General features: G+C 50.9%; 6 protein-coding genes across 6 annotated transcripts; 5 read left to right on the top strand and 1 right to left on the bottom strand.

The window, feature by feature from the left end:
• Window positions 1–64: 64 nt before the first annotated feature.
• On the top strand, window positions 65–1,318 carry MIND_00958300 (Abhydrolase-3 domain-containing protein; the record flags this gene model as incomplete). The annotated part of the gene is made up of 4 exons (XM_037366199.1): window positions 65–146; window positions 193–465; window positions 518–628; window positions 693–1,318. 4 exons carry the CDS (start codon window positions 65–67, stop codon window positions 1,316–1,318), a joined length of 1,092 nt encoding a protein of 363 aa, XP_037217611.1.
• A 323-nt stretch (window positions 1,319–1,641) lies between these two features.
• On the top strand, window positions 1,642–4,424 carry MIND_00958400 (uncharacterized protein; the record flags this gene model as incomplete). The annotated part of the gene is made up of 6 exons (XM_037366200.1): window positions 1,642–1,984; window positions 2,037–2,170; window positions 2,936–3,883; window positions 3,945–3,970; window positions 4,029–4,059; window positions 4,110–4,424. The coding sequence occupies 6 exons, from the start codon at window positions 1,642–1,644 to the stop codon at window positions 4,422–4,424; spliced, it is 1,797 nt and encodes a 598-aa protein (XP_037217612.1).
• A 438-nt stretch (window positions 4,425–4,862) lies between these two features.
• Window positions 4,863–6,632, bottom strand: MIND_00958500 (uncharacterized protein; the record flags this gene model as incomplete). Its single annotated transcript, XM_037366201.1, has 3 exons — window positions 4,863–5,937; window positions 5,991–6,067; window positions 6,117–6,632. The coding sequence occupies 3 exons, from the start codon at window positions 6,630–6,632 to the stop codon at window positions 4,863–4,865; spliced, it is 1,668 nt and encodes a 555-aa protein (XP_037217613.1).
• On the top strand, window positions 6,604–8,434 carry MIND_00958600 (uncharacterized protein; the record flags this gene model as incomplete). Its single annotated transcript, XM_037366202.1, has 8 exons — window positions 6,604–6,731; window positions 6,785–7,026; window positions 7,077–7,160; window positions 7,215–7,247; window positions 7,294–7,458; window positions 7,510–8,131; window positions 8,178–8,250; window positions 8,303–8,434. Exons 1-8 carry the CDS (start codon window positions 6,631–6,633, stop codon window positions 8,432–8,434), a joined length of 1,452 nt encoding a protein of 483 aa, XP_037217614.1. The 5' UTR covers window positions 6,604–6,630.
• A 3,208-nt stretch (window positions 8,435–11,642) lies between these two features.
• MIND_00958800 (uncharacterized protein) lies at window positions 11,643–13,832 on the top strand (the record flags this gene model as incomplete). Its single annotated transcript, XM_037366203.1, has 1 exon — window positions 11,643–13,832. The coding sequence occupies exon 1, from the start codon at window positions 11,658–11,660 to the stop codon at window positions 13,830–13,832; it is 2,175 nt and encodes a 724-aa protein (XP_037217615.1). The 5' UTR covers window positions 11,643–11,657.
• A 3,850-nt stretch (window positions 13,833–17,682) lies between these two features.
• On the top strand, window positions 17,683–18,302 carry MIND_00958900 (U3 small nucleolar RNA-associated protein 10; the record flags this gene model as incomplete). The annotated part of the gene is made up of 3 exons (XM_037366204.1): window positions 17,683–17,804; window positions 17,864–17,903; window positions 17,958–18,302. 3 exons carry the CDS (start codon window positions 17,683–17,685, stop codon window positions 18,300–18,302), a joined length of 507 nt encoding a protein of 168 aa, XP_037217616.1.
• Between the last annotated feature and the right edge of the window lie 134 nt (window positions 18,303–18,436).

Here is an 18,436-nt window from a genome sequence, read left to right on the forward strand (position 1 = left end):
ATTTTGCCAGCGTAGATATAGATAGCATAAATTGAGTGTGAGTGATCGCAGACTGCCCCGAACCATGGCACCCCCAGACAAATCACAGTACGGAAAGCTGAGTCTAGCACAGAAGCTGGGACTGGCCTTCAATTTGATTCCTTTACGTGCGTCACGGTCATGCCTGCGACATCTCCAGCTCATATCTATCAGCGGTAGTGTTGTTGTGGAAGGTGGTGACAACGTCGTATGCAGGGTATAACCAAGATCGGACGCTGAAGCGCATCATGGGAGACGCGTTCTTGTGGTATACTGGAGGTCTCGGGGTTCCGCAGTTGCAATGCATTCTTGGGACGGACCAGCACATTTATCAGACGTGGACAAAAGCAAACAAGCTGCCAAGTACGGTCGACGAGTTGGGGGATGATGCGCGCCTGTTTTGGATTGGACCCAAGCGAACCGAGCGCGTTGTGTTATTTTTGCATGGTGAGTGTACTTATGAGCGTTATTATATCAGTTGACTGGACGGATTTTGAAGGGGGAGGTTTCTTGTTGCCAACGTCTGAGCATTCGATATCGTTTTGGAGGTACACACAGCTGGAACTCGAGAAGAAAGGCGTCGAAATCGGTGTTGCCGTGCTTGAATACAGTACGTCCGAGTTGATCGACAACTTCCCAGTTTCGCCGCAATTTTGTCGCTGAACCGGTTGCAGCGCTTGCGCCATACGCAACTTTCCCAACTCCGCTCAACCAAGCCCGCCTGGCACTCAATTTCCTATTCGAAGCTGGTGTAAAGCCATCCGATCTCCAGATTGTTGGCGATTCTGCTGGAGGAAACCTGACTCTCCAAATCCTTTCCCACATCCTCCACCCGCTGCCATCTGTTCCACTCATTTCCCTCCCAGCGCCAATCCAAAGTGCGATGCTCGTTTCGCCATGGATCAGCCTCTCCGCATCAAGCCCGTCACACAAGTCTAACGATGGCCACGACTTTGTGTCTCTGAGCACCATGTCCGCATGGGGACCCCAAATCCTCAGAGACGTCCCGGCTGAGCATCGCGCGTTTGCCGAGGCGGTCTCGGCACCAGAAAACTGGTTTGTCGGGGCGGAGAAGGTTTTCCAGCACGTGTTGATCTCTGCGGGTGGCGCAGAGCTATTGAAGGACGACATCGAGTCGTTTGCAGAGGCGTTCAAGAAGCAGCACAACCAAACCGAGTTTGTCGTGCAGCCGAACGGGAGGCATCAAGACATGTTTTTGGACTTTTTCGTTGGAGAGAAGAAGGTCGGGATGCTGACTCCGTTGACGATAGAGTGGCTGGCGGCAAGGTTTTCCGAGTGATGTCGGGTTCAACGTTTAAATTTCAACCTCCACCAAGTACTAAACTCTCTAGGCTGCAATAAGTAATCTTGTTCGTATTTGAATCGCTCTCAGCAATCTTGAGACATCCGGTGAGAGCATGACAAGGGGGACCATTGTTTTCTGGTGTTCGTTGAGGATATGTTGTCGAAAGATATGTCACAAGATATGTCACAGAGCTGTCACGCCAGGATGCACTTGTAATTTCCTTTCACATCGCCTAATTTTCTGAGTCAACATGCCAGATCGTGACGATGGCATAGGCAACTCAACTTCAACCTCCACCCCCCACAGTCCGCTCGCAAATGCTTGTTCTCGACATACTAGATGGTGGTCATGAAATCGAAGACCAAGAAAACACTCAGATCCAGGCTTGCGAGCATCCGCGTTGTCCCAATCCAGAGTTCAACTTCAAAGTCTTCGACACTGTTTTGAAACATTTGCCACTGGACTACCACAAACGGATTGCAGCGCTGCGATTCCAAGATCACGACATGCAGCAGCCTATCTTCGCTTCGACTGACGTGCTTCCAAGAGTCAACGACAATGTGCTTCCGACTTATTTGGACCCTGTAGTGACCATCTGCAACAAATATCTACTTGCAGAATCCTCGACACTCTTTGTGTACGAAACCCAACATGTGAAAGGTGCGCACACTTTCTTTACTCATATCATGACGTGCTAAGACCAGTATAATAGACAGACAAGTCGCGAGAATATATCTGCAAGACACGGATGTCAAGAAATTACAGCTTATTTTCTATTGCATTGTCCGCTATTTTCTTTCGACATCCCGAAAGCTCAAACTGACACCGGAGGCAAACACCCAGGCAGTAGGGCGCCTAGTGCCTGACAGGCAGTAGGCGCACTGTAGGCATGGTTTCGGGGTCCCTGTCCATTGCCGATGTTTTTTTTGGGCTGGAACCCCGGGAAAAACGAGGGCAACACGAGGAAGACCCCGAAACGGCGCCTAGTGCCTGTCAGGCACTATGGTGCAGCCGGGCTTGTCACATCCACTTTTGGACAAGGTGATGAGCTCAATGTCTGATGTAGATATAGCTTATTCCTCTTATGAAAGTTATTGTATCAGACCTATAAACAACTCTATTAGAGGGTTTGCCCTCAAACCTACAGGGTAAAATTTCAAGGCTTACCAATTGAGCGGGCTTATATAAGCCTTATATAAGCGTCATGTGACATACACATAACCTGGCTGATGGTGGCTCGCAACACACAAAATATATATTATTTTAAGCCTTAAATTGATGTGCTAGTGTCTCCGGAACACAATGGTGGGACTTATACCTCTGGGAGCTGAATTGACACACCTGCACCTGGGGATTCTTGCACCCCAAGCCACCATTATAAGTGTCAATCAACTACAATGTTCAGTGCTCCCATCACTGAATTGTGTCTACTGAAACACAGTCTAGTGCCACTGTGCCTCCTCAAAATTTTCTTCAAAAAATTTGTCTGCCCTGGGATTGAGCGGCTTAGTCAGCCATTAGTCAGCTGTCCCGATTTGGAGGTGACAAGCCCGGCTGCACCATAGGCGCCCTACTGCCTTGGGTCTTGCCTCCGGTGTGACGTATACTTAGCCCAAAGGACAAATCTGTTGGGCGGGCATTCCACAGCTAAGAGACTACGTTGAATGCAGCCACGTATCAGAGCTCCTCGAAGAATTCGAAGACGTATTCCATGAAGAGAAACCCAAGTTTATCCTCATTACTGATGCGGAAAGAGTTCTTATGATCAGCCACGTTAATGACTATCATGTGAATCGAAGTACCTTCCTCAACGCTTATTGGCTTGCGCGAGGCCGCCAATCTTTGCGACACGCACTATGTCTTCTCTTGTGCCAGGCCGAGGAGTGCAATATGAATACCGACCCGTGGCCAAAGTTTCTTCAGGGTGCGCTCAACGACCCAAACCTGATTCATGCATCGCAGCAGCAACAGCACACCACCTTTCGCGACTTCGACCGCTTCACCCTCCAAAGAAGCCTTCCGTACCTGAAACAGTTTATCAATTGGAAAAGACAAGAGTCTGAACGACTCAGCGCCCCTTTCATTGGGCCAGGCACGATGCTGGCCGTTGATGTCAATGCTTTCATGCGAGATGAGAGTCTATGGCGGTCTCCATTTCCCAAACCGTTGATTCCTCCTAGTACCAAAGAATTTGTTGGCCGCAATTTGTGCCAACGACTTCGCGATGTAGACGAGATATTATCTGGCGGACAAAATATCACATTTGAGGTGACAGAAGTCATTCGACACGAACGTGATACATTCTCGCAGGTATTCTTCGGTGTCCTTCGCGCTGCAGACGGGCGTGTTTCTGCACCAATATGTGTCAAGATATTCCTTGATCTGCTGTTTCCGGTGGATGCTGCACTGCTTCTTCATGACTTTGAAACTGAGGATGCTATGTGGCGACTGAGCTCGTTACATTGTCCCGAAGACCTGGCGAAGCTGGAAGAGGCTGCATACGAGCGACTGCAAGAGCATCAGGGAACGATGGTCCCCCATTGCTACGGTTTTCATCGAGTGGGCAATTTTCTCGGTCGCAATGATGAGCTATCATGATTTCCGAGTCTGACAATTTCAGACTACTCTGCAAGGCAAATTCACGGCGTACGCCGTCCTGCTCGAAATTATCCCTGGGCCGACTCTTGCTGAGGTTGAGACCTAGACTTGGAGCGATCCCGATGCTGCCAAAGATGGTCTTGTACGTCAACTTGAACAAGTCCTAATACTGAATGACTCCTAATAGGCACGACATGCTAGAGAGTGTTTCCGGACGCTGCTATACGCTGGGATAAACCAGGCGGACTTCCGCCCCTCCCAAATCATGCTTCCCGACGGGCCCGAATACCGACCGGAGCGCGACAGTGTGGTGCTCATCGACTTTGACTTCGCATTCCAGCGTTTTGGAGACGAGCAGCGCCGAAATATTGCTGCGACGATGCAAATCCGAGATGCCATCGACCTTTTGGAAATAGGCATTCTCGCCATCCAATGTGAGGTCCACACACTCTTCCGCCGAAAGCTTTTTGTAGAAGATACTTTCCATCGCAATGAGTGGTAGCAGTACTATGAGTACCAGTCCACGTACATGGAGTACTTACTTCATATCCAAGAACCAAACATGTTTTTCTTGAGAGTTGTTGGAAGGGGCCTTAATTGTTATCGGGTAGCGTGAGGGACTGACGAAGCTTGAACACTCTCTCTTACTTGCCTGGAACGCATATTCAGCTACTTATCCATAGTTTATGGTCTGCGACTCGTTTGAGGATTCCGCCATTCAAAGGGTTTGAGTTCATATTTGAAATGAACGAGGCAGATCTGAAGTTGGGTAAGCTTTTAGCGCAAAAACGATGTCGGTATCCGGTGATCGAGAGCACGGATACAAACGAAACTTCGCGGGTCAATCCGCCTTCCCTTAAGTACCATAAGTACATAGCGCAGAGAAAACATGAACCCAAGTCTACTTGATAGCCGTCACATGACCGCGTTTCCCTCAAATTCAACTGACAGTACCAAGATGTCGCAAACTCCCCTCCGCATAGTCGGGTACCATCTCTAACTCCTCCCCAGCCAATCCATGCACACGCACAGCACGCTTCCACATTCCCCACGGCTCAGTTCCAGGGACAGGTCGCGCACCCACCGCGCGGAAAACCAATGCCTCGAGTCCATCCAAAAGCAGCAATATGCAGATGACAGCAGTCGAGACCAACGCCGAGGATGAATTCATATCTAATGGATGCGAAAACGGTATTTTCAGCGGCAGTTCAGCCATAGTCGCGCCGTTTCCAGCCGCTGAGTGCTGGCGAAGTTGTTGGCGGCGGGATAATACGTGGGATTGGCTCGGTGGTGAGAAGATGGAAACAAATAACTCGTCGTCAGATACATTGAAGACGCGCTCTCCTCGGCCTAATAAGAGCGCGTGCTTTGCCGAAGGTGCGAGAAAAATGAGAGTATATGCTCGGGAGGATAATAACGTAATCTTGAGTGTGGCGGTGTCGCGGTCTTTGACGGAGGAAAACGTTGAAGGCCCGATCGACGAGTCTCCAGGCAAAACAACTACAGATATATTGGTTTCCTTTGTTCGCTGTCGCAAGAAGATCTCCAGCTGAACTCGGGCATAGCGCTCAAAGACGCCTTCAGGCAGCCATCGTACACCGCCTGTAAGCTGAGGAAGATTGGGACCTGCGTTGTGCTCCGTCCGCCGCCACAAAGCTGGAATTGGTTCAGGACGAATGAACACGTCTAATCGTTTCTGGTAATGCAATACCCATGCGTGGTATACAATTCTGGCAAAGGAAAGAAATAGATCGAACGGGTATTTGGACAGAACCCAAAGCAGGTTGGAGGACGTAAGTGGGTATGCCGTGGTTGGGCGAAGGAGAGCAGTAAGTTTCAGAGCGCCTGTTGGGGTTAAAAGGTGAACCCGGACACTTGGACGCGGGGCGGGCAGGTCTTTGGAAGGTCTAGAGGGTGCGTGGGTTGGCCGTCGGATCGAGACAGTGTAGAAACCGCGGCGGTCATTGAAAGGAGAAACATGGAATGCGCGAGGAAAGGTCCACTGGTGGTCAAATCTGGAAATAACCTGTCGTGAGTGCTATCGGGCTTGCGTAAGACGACATCTTACCCTTTGGAAGGTTCCTTGTCTTCCTGTTCCCCAGTTTTCAGACAATAAACATGGTTCTCTCCAAAGGTATTGTGCACCTACATGCGATTAGTGGGGCAACTCTTGGACAAGATGCATTTGACACACCTCCAAAACAGTGACCAACAGCTCGTCATTCACATCGTAGCAGAAATAAACCGTTAGAGGATTGATCCCTTCAAATCCTAGTAAATTCGGCATAGTCATCATCCAAGCATCCTCGATTCCTTCGAATCCACGCTCCTTCAAGATGTACAGGAGCTTCTGCTTGATAGAGCCTTTGCCAGGAGAGAGATATGGATGCGGCCGGAGTCCAAATAGCCGACCCCATCGGCCTCCGTAGCCAAATATCCACCCTTTCGCAAGGTCAAGGGAGTGGTTCTCGAGTGCATTGAGGGAAGTCAAAAGGCAATAGGTCGGATAGGTAAATGCGTGCTGGCAGTCGACAGGCAGCAGCCGTGCATGGGTTACACTATTCTCCAGGACATAGCCACCCATGGCGGGACGAAAGATGCGTTGGCAACGCCCAAGGTCGAGAGCGACATGATTGTGTGTCACGGTCACGCGGCACGTGCCTGGACGCGTCCGTTGATTCCAAACCGTCGTCGTGGTCAACCTGCACATGGAAACACCACTGGCGAGACCGGCACCAGTCGCAGATGTCGAGGAGAGTAGAACGAAGCGTCATCAACGACAACAGTCCAGGTTTCGCGATCGTGGCGGGTGCGTTGATACAGTGCTTATCTTTAGAACAAGAGGCTGAAATATAGGTGAAGAATTTTCGTCCCCAAACAACCCAACACCAACTTGCTCGACATTCTCATGGGGAGTAAGGCCGTGTCTCCTGCTAAACGAAGGTCGCCAACACGCAGTCGAAGCCGGAGCGTCTCCATGTCTCCTACGAAGGCAAGGATGAGGCGGAGTACAGCGAGGAAGAGCGGTGTTGGTGCGGCGAGGAAGAGTGTCGGTGGCAAGGCCAAGCCCCGCAAATCCACAGTCGAGCCTCCGCCAATTGCCGGTGAGGATATCTTCTTCTGAAATGTTCTATGCTGACCAGGCAACTTGAAGGTCCATCTCGCCTTGCCACAGACCCGCTGAAGAAGAAAGCAGCCGCAACTTCTCGCAAAGGCAAGAAGACAGAGACTGAGAGCGGTGCGAGTTTTTGGTAACACCTCACAATTCTCCTTGATTCTATATGCGTATTAGGTGCCGACGATCCTCCTCCCAAACCCACTAAAGGTCAGGGAGCTTACGAGATTCAACACATGCGGTGACCGTTCTGCAGTACCTAAATCTAAACCTGAGCTACTCGAAGACGAAGACGACGAGGATGAGCCCGTTCCTGCGAAGAAGCGCACAGCAACTGCGAAAGTCAAATCCAAGGCTAAACTCAGGCCGGATGACAAAGTAGAGGTCGTTGCTAAACCAAAGGCAAAACCCAAACCTCGAGGTGTGATCTATTCGTCACCGCCAGTCGATTTGTCTAATAGCCTATACTTAGCCAAGACGAAACCAAAAGACCTCGATCCAGACGAGGACCCACCTCCTAGGGCGAAAACTTCGCGGACCGCCAAATCCAGGGCCGAAAGCACGTACGCAGAACTCTCAGATGACGAGAATGACGAAATTCAACTCAAGCGCAAGCCAAAAACTGCCACGAAATCTGGTACCAAAGGCGCGACTTCAAGTTCAACCAAAAAACGAGCCGCTTCAGAGGACGATCAGGGAGACGAGCCGCCTACAAAGCGCGCACGCAAAGTTACCAAACCCTCAAGTTCCAAAGCAAAGGAACCAGAACCAGTGGAGGAGAAAGAGCCAAAGAAACATAGCGGCACCAGGCTCGAGGCTATCCCAGAAGAAGAGGAGAATGAATTGGTCGAAGAAGCGTCGGCTTCAAAAACTCCTGCTCTTTCCGCTTTCGAATCAGAGCTTCAAGCCAACGACGTTCCGACACCACTGAAGAAGAAACGGTCACGAGAAGTCGATGGCGAAGGAGGCGAGCCGGTAAAGCGCAAACGGAAGAAGATGGCTGAGCAGGAGAACGACGATGTGGGCCCGACACCTCAGACGAAGTCGAAAAAACGAACAGTTACTACCAAATCTACCACTAAGAAAAGCAAAAGGTCAGTTGGTGCAGGACGATATGGCAATCAACTAAAACCAACCTAGCACAAGTCGCGCTCTCAAAGAAAATGCTGCAACCAAACCAGTAGCAACGAAAGGCAAGAATAAGGAGATAGCGGTATGTGCTTGATAATTCTCATGACGCTCAGGATGGATTGAACAAATTTTAGTCCTCCACTACGACAGTAGTCAAACGCCGCGGGCTACCTCAAGCTGTTCTCGACATGCTTCGCCAACGCGCAGAAACGCAGGTTGAGCCAGCAATGGACGATGAACGTGACGAGATTGATTTTTTGTCGTAGATTTATTTCCATTTATTGCTTTACTATCACATATCTCATTGTACATGTACTATACTCGCATCTAAGTATTTTTTGGTTTGTTTGCTTTCCAATTCTGTGGAGGTTGGCCCGAGAGGGAAGTGCTAAATTGGTAATCAGTCTGACATAACGTCAAGCTGTTCTCTCTCTTCAACGCTCACTTGATTGCCCCCCTGCCCGCTGCGGGCCTCTGAACAAGCCTCAATTTCGGACCAACAACAGTTATGGGCGCGCTCATCAGCACGATTGGCAAAGGGTAAATAAACTCGAAAGCTGCAGACTATTGCTCAATTCCGGGACTCGCAGACTTTCAGCTATCATCGGAGCAACGGCCACAGTCCTCATCGCGGTGGTTGAGCTGATTACCACCGTAAGGCAGCCCCTTTCGACTGCCCTTGAACTACCTCATATTCCTCCAGGTCCTCATAGCCATTGTCGACATTCTGTGGGATATCGTCTGTTGCCGATGCTGGTGTGTCTTGAGTGCTTATTTTTGACCTTTATTTCTCACACGCTGTAGCGGCTCGCGCGCCTCGGAGAGCCGCTTCCAAACGAGACGAGAACAGCGACGACTGGCTGCGGAGAGTGTTCAAGCCGAGAATGCGAAGCCCGCCAAGAGCTAAAGCAACTGAGAGTCTGAGACAAACTCCTTTGATACCCTTGCACTAATCCAAATCTAACGACTTGTACGACCACGAATCTAATGATATTTAACGACCCTAGTAACGGACGCAGCCTTCTACTTGATTATAATTGCCGTGGAGTTTGAGACTAAAAGTCTAAAACTCGTTTGCATGCAGATGCATCCAAGAAAATAAATCTAACGCTTCCGTACTAGGTATGCCGATAGACTCCGCAAACAAAATTCGGGAAGAATGGGCATTGTCGTAGATGTAGGCTGCGACACCACAATCCTGCTCGTCTCCAAGCCGCTGAGGAGCAAACGCGAAGTCAAGTAAAACAAGGGCATCGCGCTCTGGGTTGTAATCGGCTCCTCCTGGAAGTAAAAACTGCCCTGCGTGAAGATCACTTTGGTCTATGCCAGCGTACAGTAGAACACTGATGCATTTTCTCAGATGACCACCCTATATCAAGCTGGCATGAGTATGTGCAAGGCTTACAACAGTAGGAGGACGCACGAAGGCACTCTGGACGCTGGGTGCCCAGCGCGCGATATTGACTTTCTTAGACTCCAACGTCGGAGCGTCGATTACCTCCAATAAAATACCATATGCGGAGAACCGGCCGTCCAGGTGAAACTTGGAAAGTAAAACATCACTGAAGAGTTTTTAATTGTCCAACGAACCATGAACTCACTCGATGGCATCCGTAAAAATGAGGAATCATCGTGCCTTGATACTCCTTGAGGCGCTCATAAGCACTCTCCTCTCGTCGGATCATATCTTCAGGGAAGTTCAAACTTGCCAGTCGTTTGGATGGATTACGGTGTTCTGCGAAACTTTTCAAAAGATCTTCCGAGCTTACTGGCATCATGGCGTCGACGAATAGCTTCAGGCAGACGGGAGGAGAACTGCGACCGTCTGTCGTGTGCAATGAGCCGAAAAATACTTGTGAAAAAGTATTGGCTTTATGGCGAATGATTTTTGAAACAGAGAACGACAGACCCAGGCCGGAGTCCGCTAACATACTGTCAACGACGGAGAGGCGGCCGCGCATGGCCCTTTTGACGACCTCCGCGGTTTCGTTGGGGACGGGAGGATGTGGAAGTTTGCTGCGCCAATGCAACTCCTGTTCAAATGCATTGGCGTCAACTCGCAACATGCAGCCTTGAGTAATTGGATGGGAACCAAGTGCACGAGATTGCCTTTCTTTCCAAGATAGAAATGCCTTCAAGTATGATAATTGTCTCTGAAGGGTATACCGATCAAAATCTTGAAATCGACGTTTCTCGTCCGTCGCTGTGGGGAGTGGCGGCGGTAGAGCCCCATGAAGACGCAATGGCCATGGACGACCTGAAGCGACATGAACTGGCATCTGATACAACACAAGGCAAAGCAAATGGCGAAGCGAATTCCAACCGGAAGAGATGGTAAAACGCTGCAATCCTACGCCTGTGATCCGACTCATTGTTATAGTCCGAACCCAGATCGCCTCGAGTTCATCTGTGATGATGACAACCTTGGGACGCTGGAATGGCTCTTGTTCTTTGGGATAAAACAACGCCCCATAGCTGCTTAGTTGCGAATGTGCGTGTACACATCTGATATATTTGTGAGAAGTGCCGTGTCCTTCCATACCGCTCCAGCACACAGTACCGACAGGCTATATGTTTGTTCAGTGAAGATAATGTTCGGTACGGGAAGACGAACAACAAAGACAATGACGCAAAACAATGATCGTTCTCCAGAATCCTGCTTGATGTAGACCTTAACTGTGAAAACAACAGACATGACTTGGCTTTAAGCTTTGGCCAAGAAAGAGACTAACCGGTGCCGTCTTCCTCCATAACATCGATGTCAGGGGCTCTTTTTTGTCGGCACATATGGTTCACGAAAAAATCTAATATGGGGCGAAAATATTTCTGGGCGGGCGGGTCGCTGTTTTCAAGGTGAGGATAGGATACAAACTCATTCTTGTGAAACGTACGTTGGAGAATTGTGAACAGAAGGGAGTTGCCTGAATCTTAATGTGGCCACAGCACTGCGGTAATCGAATTCATCGCGTTTAAAGGATATCCTCAAGTTTGGAAGCTGGGAGTTCTTGGGAAGGTGGCTATGGTTGCAGTTTGACGAAAGGTCTGGATTTGGAGGGAGGGGAATGGTTTCCACAAGGGAGTCGGGGCCAACGTCAAGGAGGTCGAAGGGAGACATAGAAAATTGGAGGAATGAGTTTCAAGAGTCAGGTCTCCAGCATGCAGGTGTGGCAGGAAGCAAGCAGGAACGCAAAGAGACATCGCTTGAGACATCGTACATGTTGGGTGTGCTTACCGAAGCTTACCGTCGGCGTTGCGGCGTCACGTCAGGTTCAATCCATTTCCCCGAACACTCCCTGCGTTTCCACTTCCATAGCACTGTGTCAGACTGTCTAAAAACAGCAGATTATATATCTCTTACACGCAGCAGGTCGACAACGAACATCCGTGCAAGTCGACTACAGGTGGCCAAACGAAGTGAACTTCAAAGGCAAAATATCATCAAGTGATTGATCACATAATCTTCCCTCTCCCTCTTTTTGTTGTCGATGTATGCTACGAGCGCGCGCGACCCGACTGACGCGGTATCTGCGCGATCTGGCATTCAGAGGAGACACACCCGCGACATTTTCGCTTGCTTTGGGGACACCGAGCAAAACTGGGGTGGGGCCATTACCGCTGGCCGATGTGCTGCGACGGACAGGCGTGAAGATGGAGGAGTTTGCAGAGAAGCGGGCAGTGATGTGGGCGGGGGATATTGATAGCTCACTGCAGAAATATGAACAGGAGGAGACGCAGCTACCACTGTGGCTGGCGGTATACCTGCTCAGCTTCAAAGTCCGCACCCCTGCCCAGGCCTCTGGGGCGGGTCTTAAACTAGCATTGGGTGTGGGGAAAGAGGACCAGGCACCGCTGTTGGTTCTGTCTACCATGCATCTCGTGCGTTTCCGACTTATGTCGCCATTACAAAACATCGTCGACGCTTTTCTGGCTACTCCACCTTCGCTGACACATAAAGTGCACTTTAACCATCTCCTCCTCGCTCTCTCCGCCCTGCGCTCTTCTCACGATGCGCGCGCTCTTGTTATCCAGTTGCTCGAAGCGATGGAAGCCAGAGGAATCCGACTGTGGGACCGCACTTGCACTGTCCTCCTCAATGACCGTTACGCCGTGCTCAAGCTTACGCACTACCTCCACCAGCGGTCGCTACGTCTCCACGAAAAACCCACGCCTTCCCATCTCAAAGTATACCTCCGCACTGCGGCTATTACTGGTGACCTTCCGCGTGCCGAGCAACACTTCGCCGCGATCAAGGGTCGCGGGCCGAAGGCCGAGAACGTCGCACACGCAAAGCGGGATCTGCGGGCTCACCGGATCAATGCGGCGCGATCACAACTGATCCGCGCACAACCTTCCTTTGACGAGGCCATCCAGTATTTCCAGAGGACGGTCGTCCAGAAAGCGAGCAGAGAGAAACCGTTCGGCAGAATTGCGCTCAACCACCCACGGAATCTATTGGGCAAACGTGCTGCGGATATCAAGGACTGGAATGCTGCTTTGGCAGTTGCAGAACGAGATGGGACAGTCAATGGGGGGCGGCTAATCAGAGTGCTTGAGCGGCTCAGACCCAGTTTCGGAGAGTATCGGCCAAATGCGAGAACATGGGAAATTCTGGTGCGAGGGCTGTTGAAGAGGAGAGAGTGGAGACTGGCTTATGACCGATGGAAGGCATTCTTGTCTACTGGTCAACCAATGACTCCTGGGTTGTTGAAGAACGGGCTGCGGGCGATGATACTGGCAGGACAGCCGCACGAAGCAGTGGCGCTGCTGGAAGTTTATCGCACCCTCGTAACTGCCGAAATCATTGAACATGTCATGGCCGCGCTGGTCGAAGTTTTGCGTCCAGATGTGGTATTCCGTCTCTGGGATGCGCTGCATACACTCTACCGTGTCACTCCGGCACCAGAGATGCTTGTTCTCCTCTTCCGGGCGGCGCAACTCCCCCATTTGTTGGACGACTCGTTTGCAGGGCAGATGGCGCTACTCAGCTCCAAATTCCAATCGCCCTCTAAAACCCAGAAAACGCGAGAAGAGCTTGCCCGCGATATCTACGAACTCGCTTCAGAGCCGTATCAATCCGGGCTCTGGCGCGGAGAACAGGCGAGCCAAGTGGCCAGTGCAGAATTATACACCTTCCTTGGCCCCGAAACTATGTCTCAGCTCGCTAGCGCTCCCCTGCCCGCCGCTGCCATGCGCCCTCATGCCGAAAGCGGACGCGTGGGATATGCGCTGCCCCCGCTCGACTATGTCCCCCGCCGTCAGCACGATAATCGCGGTCACGTGCTTCTTTCGTCACGCGTCTGGGCAGAGTACATCCTCCTCCTCGGGCTCACGCGGCGCGCGCCAGAGATAGCACGTACGCTCGCCTGGATGCGCACTCTTGGCATCGCATTAGAGACACAGACCGTCGGGTTCGCGCTGGCGTTTTGGGCGGAGGTGGCGGTGCATCCGCCATTACTAGGAGTGTTGATGAAAGGACGAGGTGATGGTTACGAGCAGCTGCGAGTGTGGCTCGCTGAGGATGGGCAAACTGTACCGAAGGAAGAGGACGTGCGCGTGTGGCATGCCAAGATCGAGATGGTGAGGCGGCTGAGGAGGGAGAGCGTGGAGAGAGGGAGGTATCGAATGGGCGAGGAGGCAAGGGTGTGGGCAATGGAGAAGTGGTAGTAGTAGGGTGTACGACCCTTTCAAATCCTTGAGCAGACTTTACTGAGCGTAACGACAGGCTTGTCGGGCTATAAAATGATTAAAATTCGGAAGCGCACTTGCCACTGGTTCGCACAGGGCTCAAATGTCAATCGGGGTCCGCATTGTCGAACGCCGTATTGTCGACAGGTTTAGGTCCGAAGACGGACCCCGCTACGCTTTCCGATTCGGGACCACTGCGGTAATTCTATCCTATCCTATCCTATCCGAACACAAAACGATAACATATATAAGGTCTCTGCAATCGAGCTACACTTGTGTCAGTGATTCATGAAATCTGTTGACATACAATGTGACACTACGTGGCACAAGTCACAGTTTCATTTTCATGTGTCCAGTAAACCACTTTCTCGACAAAGGAAGTGGAGAACTTGCAAAGGATCTGCTGGCTTCTGCTCTGGATTGCACACACACGTCGCTGTTGCCGCTGACGAAGCCTTCAGCTTATTCCAGACAAGGTTTAGGCCAAGTGAATTCGAGTGCCGTCAACGTCTTGCTGCACTGCGCTGTCGTGAATTCCCCTTTCCCACAGCGGATATATCGTACGCACTTCAACTCTGTAATAACTATTTGCTCATTCCCGCAAGGGATTCGTGTGCTTCCAAATATGTGGATCCTGTTCTGAATTTTTTTACAACAGTGCTCCTACCGGCAGACTCTGCCACCAAGCTTTCCTCTACTGTGGAGCGAGCTCCTCTTGATCTTGGACTCGTCACTGCCCAGGTTGATATTGTTCGCATCTGTCACACCAATGCAGGCAAGGAAAATGTGCTTTGTGTCGTCCTCTTTGTGGCAAGTGCCTTGTTTTAACCTGGAGCAATGAATTCTCACTCCCATCGGGCTTCAGCCTCGAGAAAGTGTATGTTGGTCCAGTTTACAAGGCAACGATCTTCGATGTACTCCAACCACAATACTACTTCGGACCTGGCAAGGCTTGCTGCATGCTCATAGTGCCAAATACCTTCTTGCAACAGATGAATATCATGCTTGCGCTGTCAGCCGCATTCCCAATGATCCTATCTCCAAAATCGCTGCTTTAAAGACCTTCTTAGTCGACTCTGGCCGGTACTCCCTTCGAAATTTGATTATGGTCATATTGTACCAGCAGCCTGGAGACACATTCAACGGATACCCATGGATTCAACCCCTCCGTGGTGCTCTTAATCATGATGAAAGCTTCGAAAAAGCAGATACACCAATTCATCCACGCACATTTAGCGACTTTGATCGTTATGCTCTTGAGCGAAATCTCACCGACATGCAGCGCTTTCTCTCGTGGAAAAAACTAGAGGCCCGGCGGATGGAGAAGAATCCAATCTGCGTTGGACAGCGTATGACGGTCGACGCAAATGCATTTTTACATGAGCATTCTCCTTGGCGCCCTGTGTTTCCCATTCCCGCCATTCCACACGAAACACACGCTGCTGTAAAGCGGAATACGCGACCCCGCTTAACTGAGGTCGACGATATGCTGAGCGCTGCTGATGGGTTGTGGTTTGAAATCATCCAAGTTGTGCGGCATAGGCCAAACACATTCTCACAGGTTTTCTTCGGCATTCTCCACACTTCTTCAGGCCAGTCATCGCCTCTTCTTTGCTTGAAGCTCTTCTTGGATGTCATGTTTCCCATTGACCATGATTCAATTCTTTCGAGCTTTCAGGTTGTCGGCGCCCCCGCCCATTGGCAAACCCCACCCCGACGACTCGCAACTTTACATGATCCCGAAGTCCTGGTTAGGCGGGAAGAGTGTGCTTACCACAGGCTCCAAGACTATCAGGGAACACTGATCGCCAATTGCTACGGCTTCCATCGTGTATGTTTTCCTTTTCAGGTCGAATTAATTCCATGCATATATTGCTCTCCCAGTTCAGTATAGACGGCCACTTCCGCGCCTATGGCGCCTTGCTCGAAGTCATACATGGCCCTGACATTGGACACCTCAACATATCGGAATGGAGCATGGCTCGCCAAACCATCCTGGTGCGTCCTCTCATTTAGACAATCACGCTCTAAGATTCTTGTTTCGGAGACGCGCTATATTCGACAATGCAACCGTGTCCTGCTTTATGCTGGGATTGACCAAGGTGACTACAATGACGGGCAGATACTCTTCATTGGTGGGGAAGACTACTCAAGCGTGGTCTTCATTGATTTTTCGTTTGCGGTGCCACGTTTGGGAGACGAGCAGATGCCGGGCATGCTTGCAACCTTGATGCAGGATAGCAATGCACAGCTGGGACACTTGCTGTATTGTAATGGAGTTCCGAAGGAAATCGTATGGGAGCATTTTAGCGAAGACTCGCACCACCTCGAAGAGTTGTAACTTTCACTACACGAATGAGATTACAAGATGACATCAATACTTGTCGTTCGCAATGCAAAACCCAGTAAGCCTTCCAGTTATCCTTTGATGCGGACAGTCTTGGTAGTACGAACCGAATAGAAACCTGGTGGTAGGAGGAAACTTGCGGGCAGCAACGAAGGAGCTACAGAGAAACAAACGAGAGTGGGCGGAAGCAGCATTGCAGCTAACGATGTGCTGGGGGGAGGTGAAAGGAAATTTGTCGGCCCTAATAGATCGATCTGTATGAATGTTGGGCCACGGTTCTGAGTGCAAGGATCTTGGAACCCTGGGCAAGAACGTTTGAGTATTCATCGGCGCAGTGAGGTAGCGCGAGGCAAGTAAGTATAATTGGCATTTTGGTGGGGTTGACAGCGTCCTTGCTAGGTGACTTGACGCTCGGAATTGTCGTTGAACAGGCTCGTGGTTGAAGGTGGGTGGCCGAGACCGCGACGTGACGCCATGGACATGCCACACCACTGTTTTTCCCTGGCAACGTTCAATGCAGAGACCTACTAGGATTCATCACTAGAGCTAGAGGAGGCCATGGATGCATCGCTAGACTATCATTCAAGTTCAAGCCTTTGAGCCAACTGCAGTCTGAGTGAAGGATTGAAGGGCCAGGGGGTGGAGTCTGGTTCATCGAGGAGATCGAATGGAGACATGCGAGATCGAAGAGTTAACGAATGTTTGAACTTGAAGGCTTGAGTTGACGAGGTAAGGTTGAGGTAGCAGTCACATTTGTGACCGATTTCAGAGGGCCATCATTTTTTTCGTTCTGACTCTTTTGACTCACACAAACTTGAAAAACCAACGACAGAACAAAGATTCAGAACACGCTCCCGATGCCGCGCATTCTGTTCGTCAGCGGCTTCCACCCGTCCACCCGGGCCCGCGAGCTTGCCGTGCGTGCCCGTTTCCCTCGCATCCTTTGTGTGGCCGCTGATGGGCCATTTTAGTATGAATTCGAGCGGTGCGTATACGTTACCCCGCCATTCCCCCGCTCGTCAAAACAGACGCCCACAACAACAACGACAACAGCAATGGAATCGAAAGACTGACTGAATGCTGACAGGTTTGGCCCCCTTATCCGCTGCGATGTGCCCGCCCCCCGCAACCCAAATGCGCCCGTCAACCCGTGAGTAGTCTATCTCTTCCTCCTTTCCCCCTTCCTCCCCTCTTTTTATTGGCGGCTGGCGGGCAGTCGAGGACGAACGAACGAATGCCGAACGATGCGATGTAACGAAGAACGCTGCGCAATTGTCGATGCCGGTGCCGATGCCAAAAAGACAGAAAGAGCGAAAAAAGAAAAATTAAACGTTCGCCGCTGCAAAAGAAAAAGAAACCGTTCGCGATGGCGATGGCGATGATCAAGCAACGGCCAAGACCATCCGCGTCGATGATCAAACAAAATACTCTCGTTCCTCAATTCGTTTTGCTTTGCTTTCCTCAAACTCGCTACGATACGCTATGCACCCTTCTTTCCTCAAACTTCCCAAACTACGATCGCTCAACGACCGCTCTCGGCCCCGCAGTTATGCCTTTGTCGAGTTTCGCAGCACCCGAGACGCGGAGGACGCCTACTATGATATGTGTGTCTCATTTTCTTCTTTCACGCTGACTACCACGACTAATGCATTTGGTCTGGTAGGCACGGCAAGACATTCGACGGTTCGCGGCTGAGTATCCAAGTACACTTTTCTTGTTTCCTCCCATAGTAATCGCTGACTGGCTTTTTCTTGCAGTGGGCCAAAAACCCACCTTCTGCTGTCTGGCGTACGGAACGCCCTCCCAGATCACGCGACCGGGACCGTGAGCGGGATGGGGGCAGAGACCGCGAGCGAGACCGAGACCGTTCGCGCAGCCCGCGGCGTCGAGATGACCGGGACAGAGATCGCGACCGCGATAGAGACCCCAAGGATCGCGAAGACGATAGAGACCGGGACAGAGACCGTCGTCGCCGTAGCCGTAGTCCACGTGACCGCCGCCGGAGCGCCTCACCGAAGCGCGACCGGGAGCGCACCCCTGCACTAACCGGAGACGCGAATGGCAGCGGCAGTGCTGTCCACAAAGAGGACACGCCTGCTTAGAAGAAAAGCCTGGCAAAATAACAAAACAAACGCTGCGACATGTATCTTGGTCCTTTCTTGACGTTTTATTCTCTGTATTCTACCCTAATTACCTCTCAAATATGAAATGAAAAAAGTTGATCGTCGCATAGTTT

This window comes from Mycena indigotica (assembly GCF_014461135.1).
Source record: "Mycena indigotica strain 171206Taipei chromosome Unknown Mind.scaff0008, whole genome shotgun sequence".
NCBI classification, from domain to species: domain Eukaryota; kingdom Fungi; phylum Basidiomycota; class Agaricomycetes; order Agaricales; family Mycenaceae; genus Mycena; species Mycena indigotica.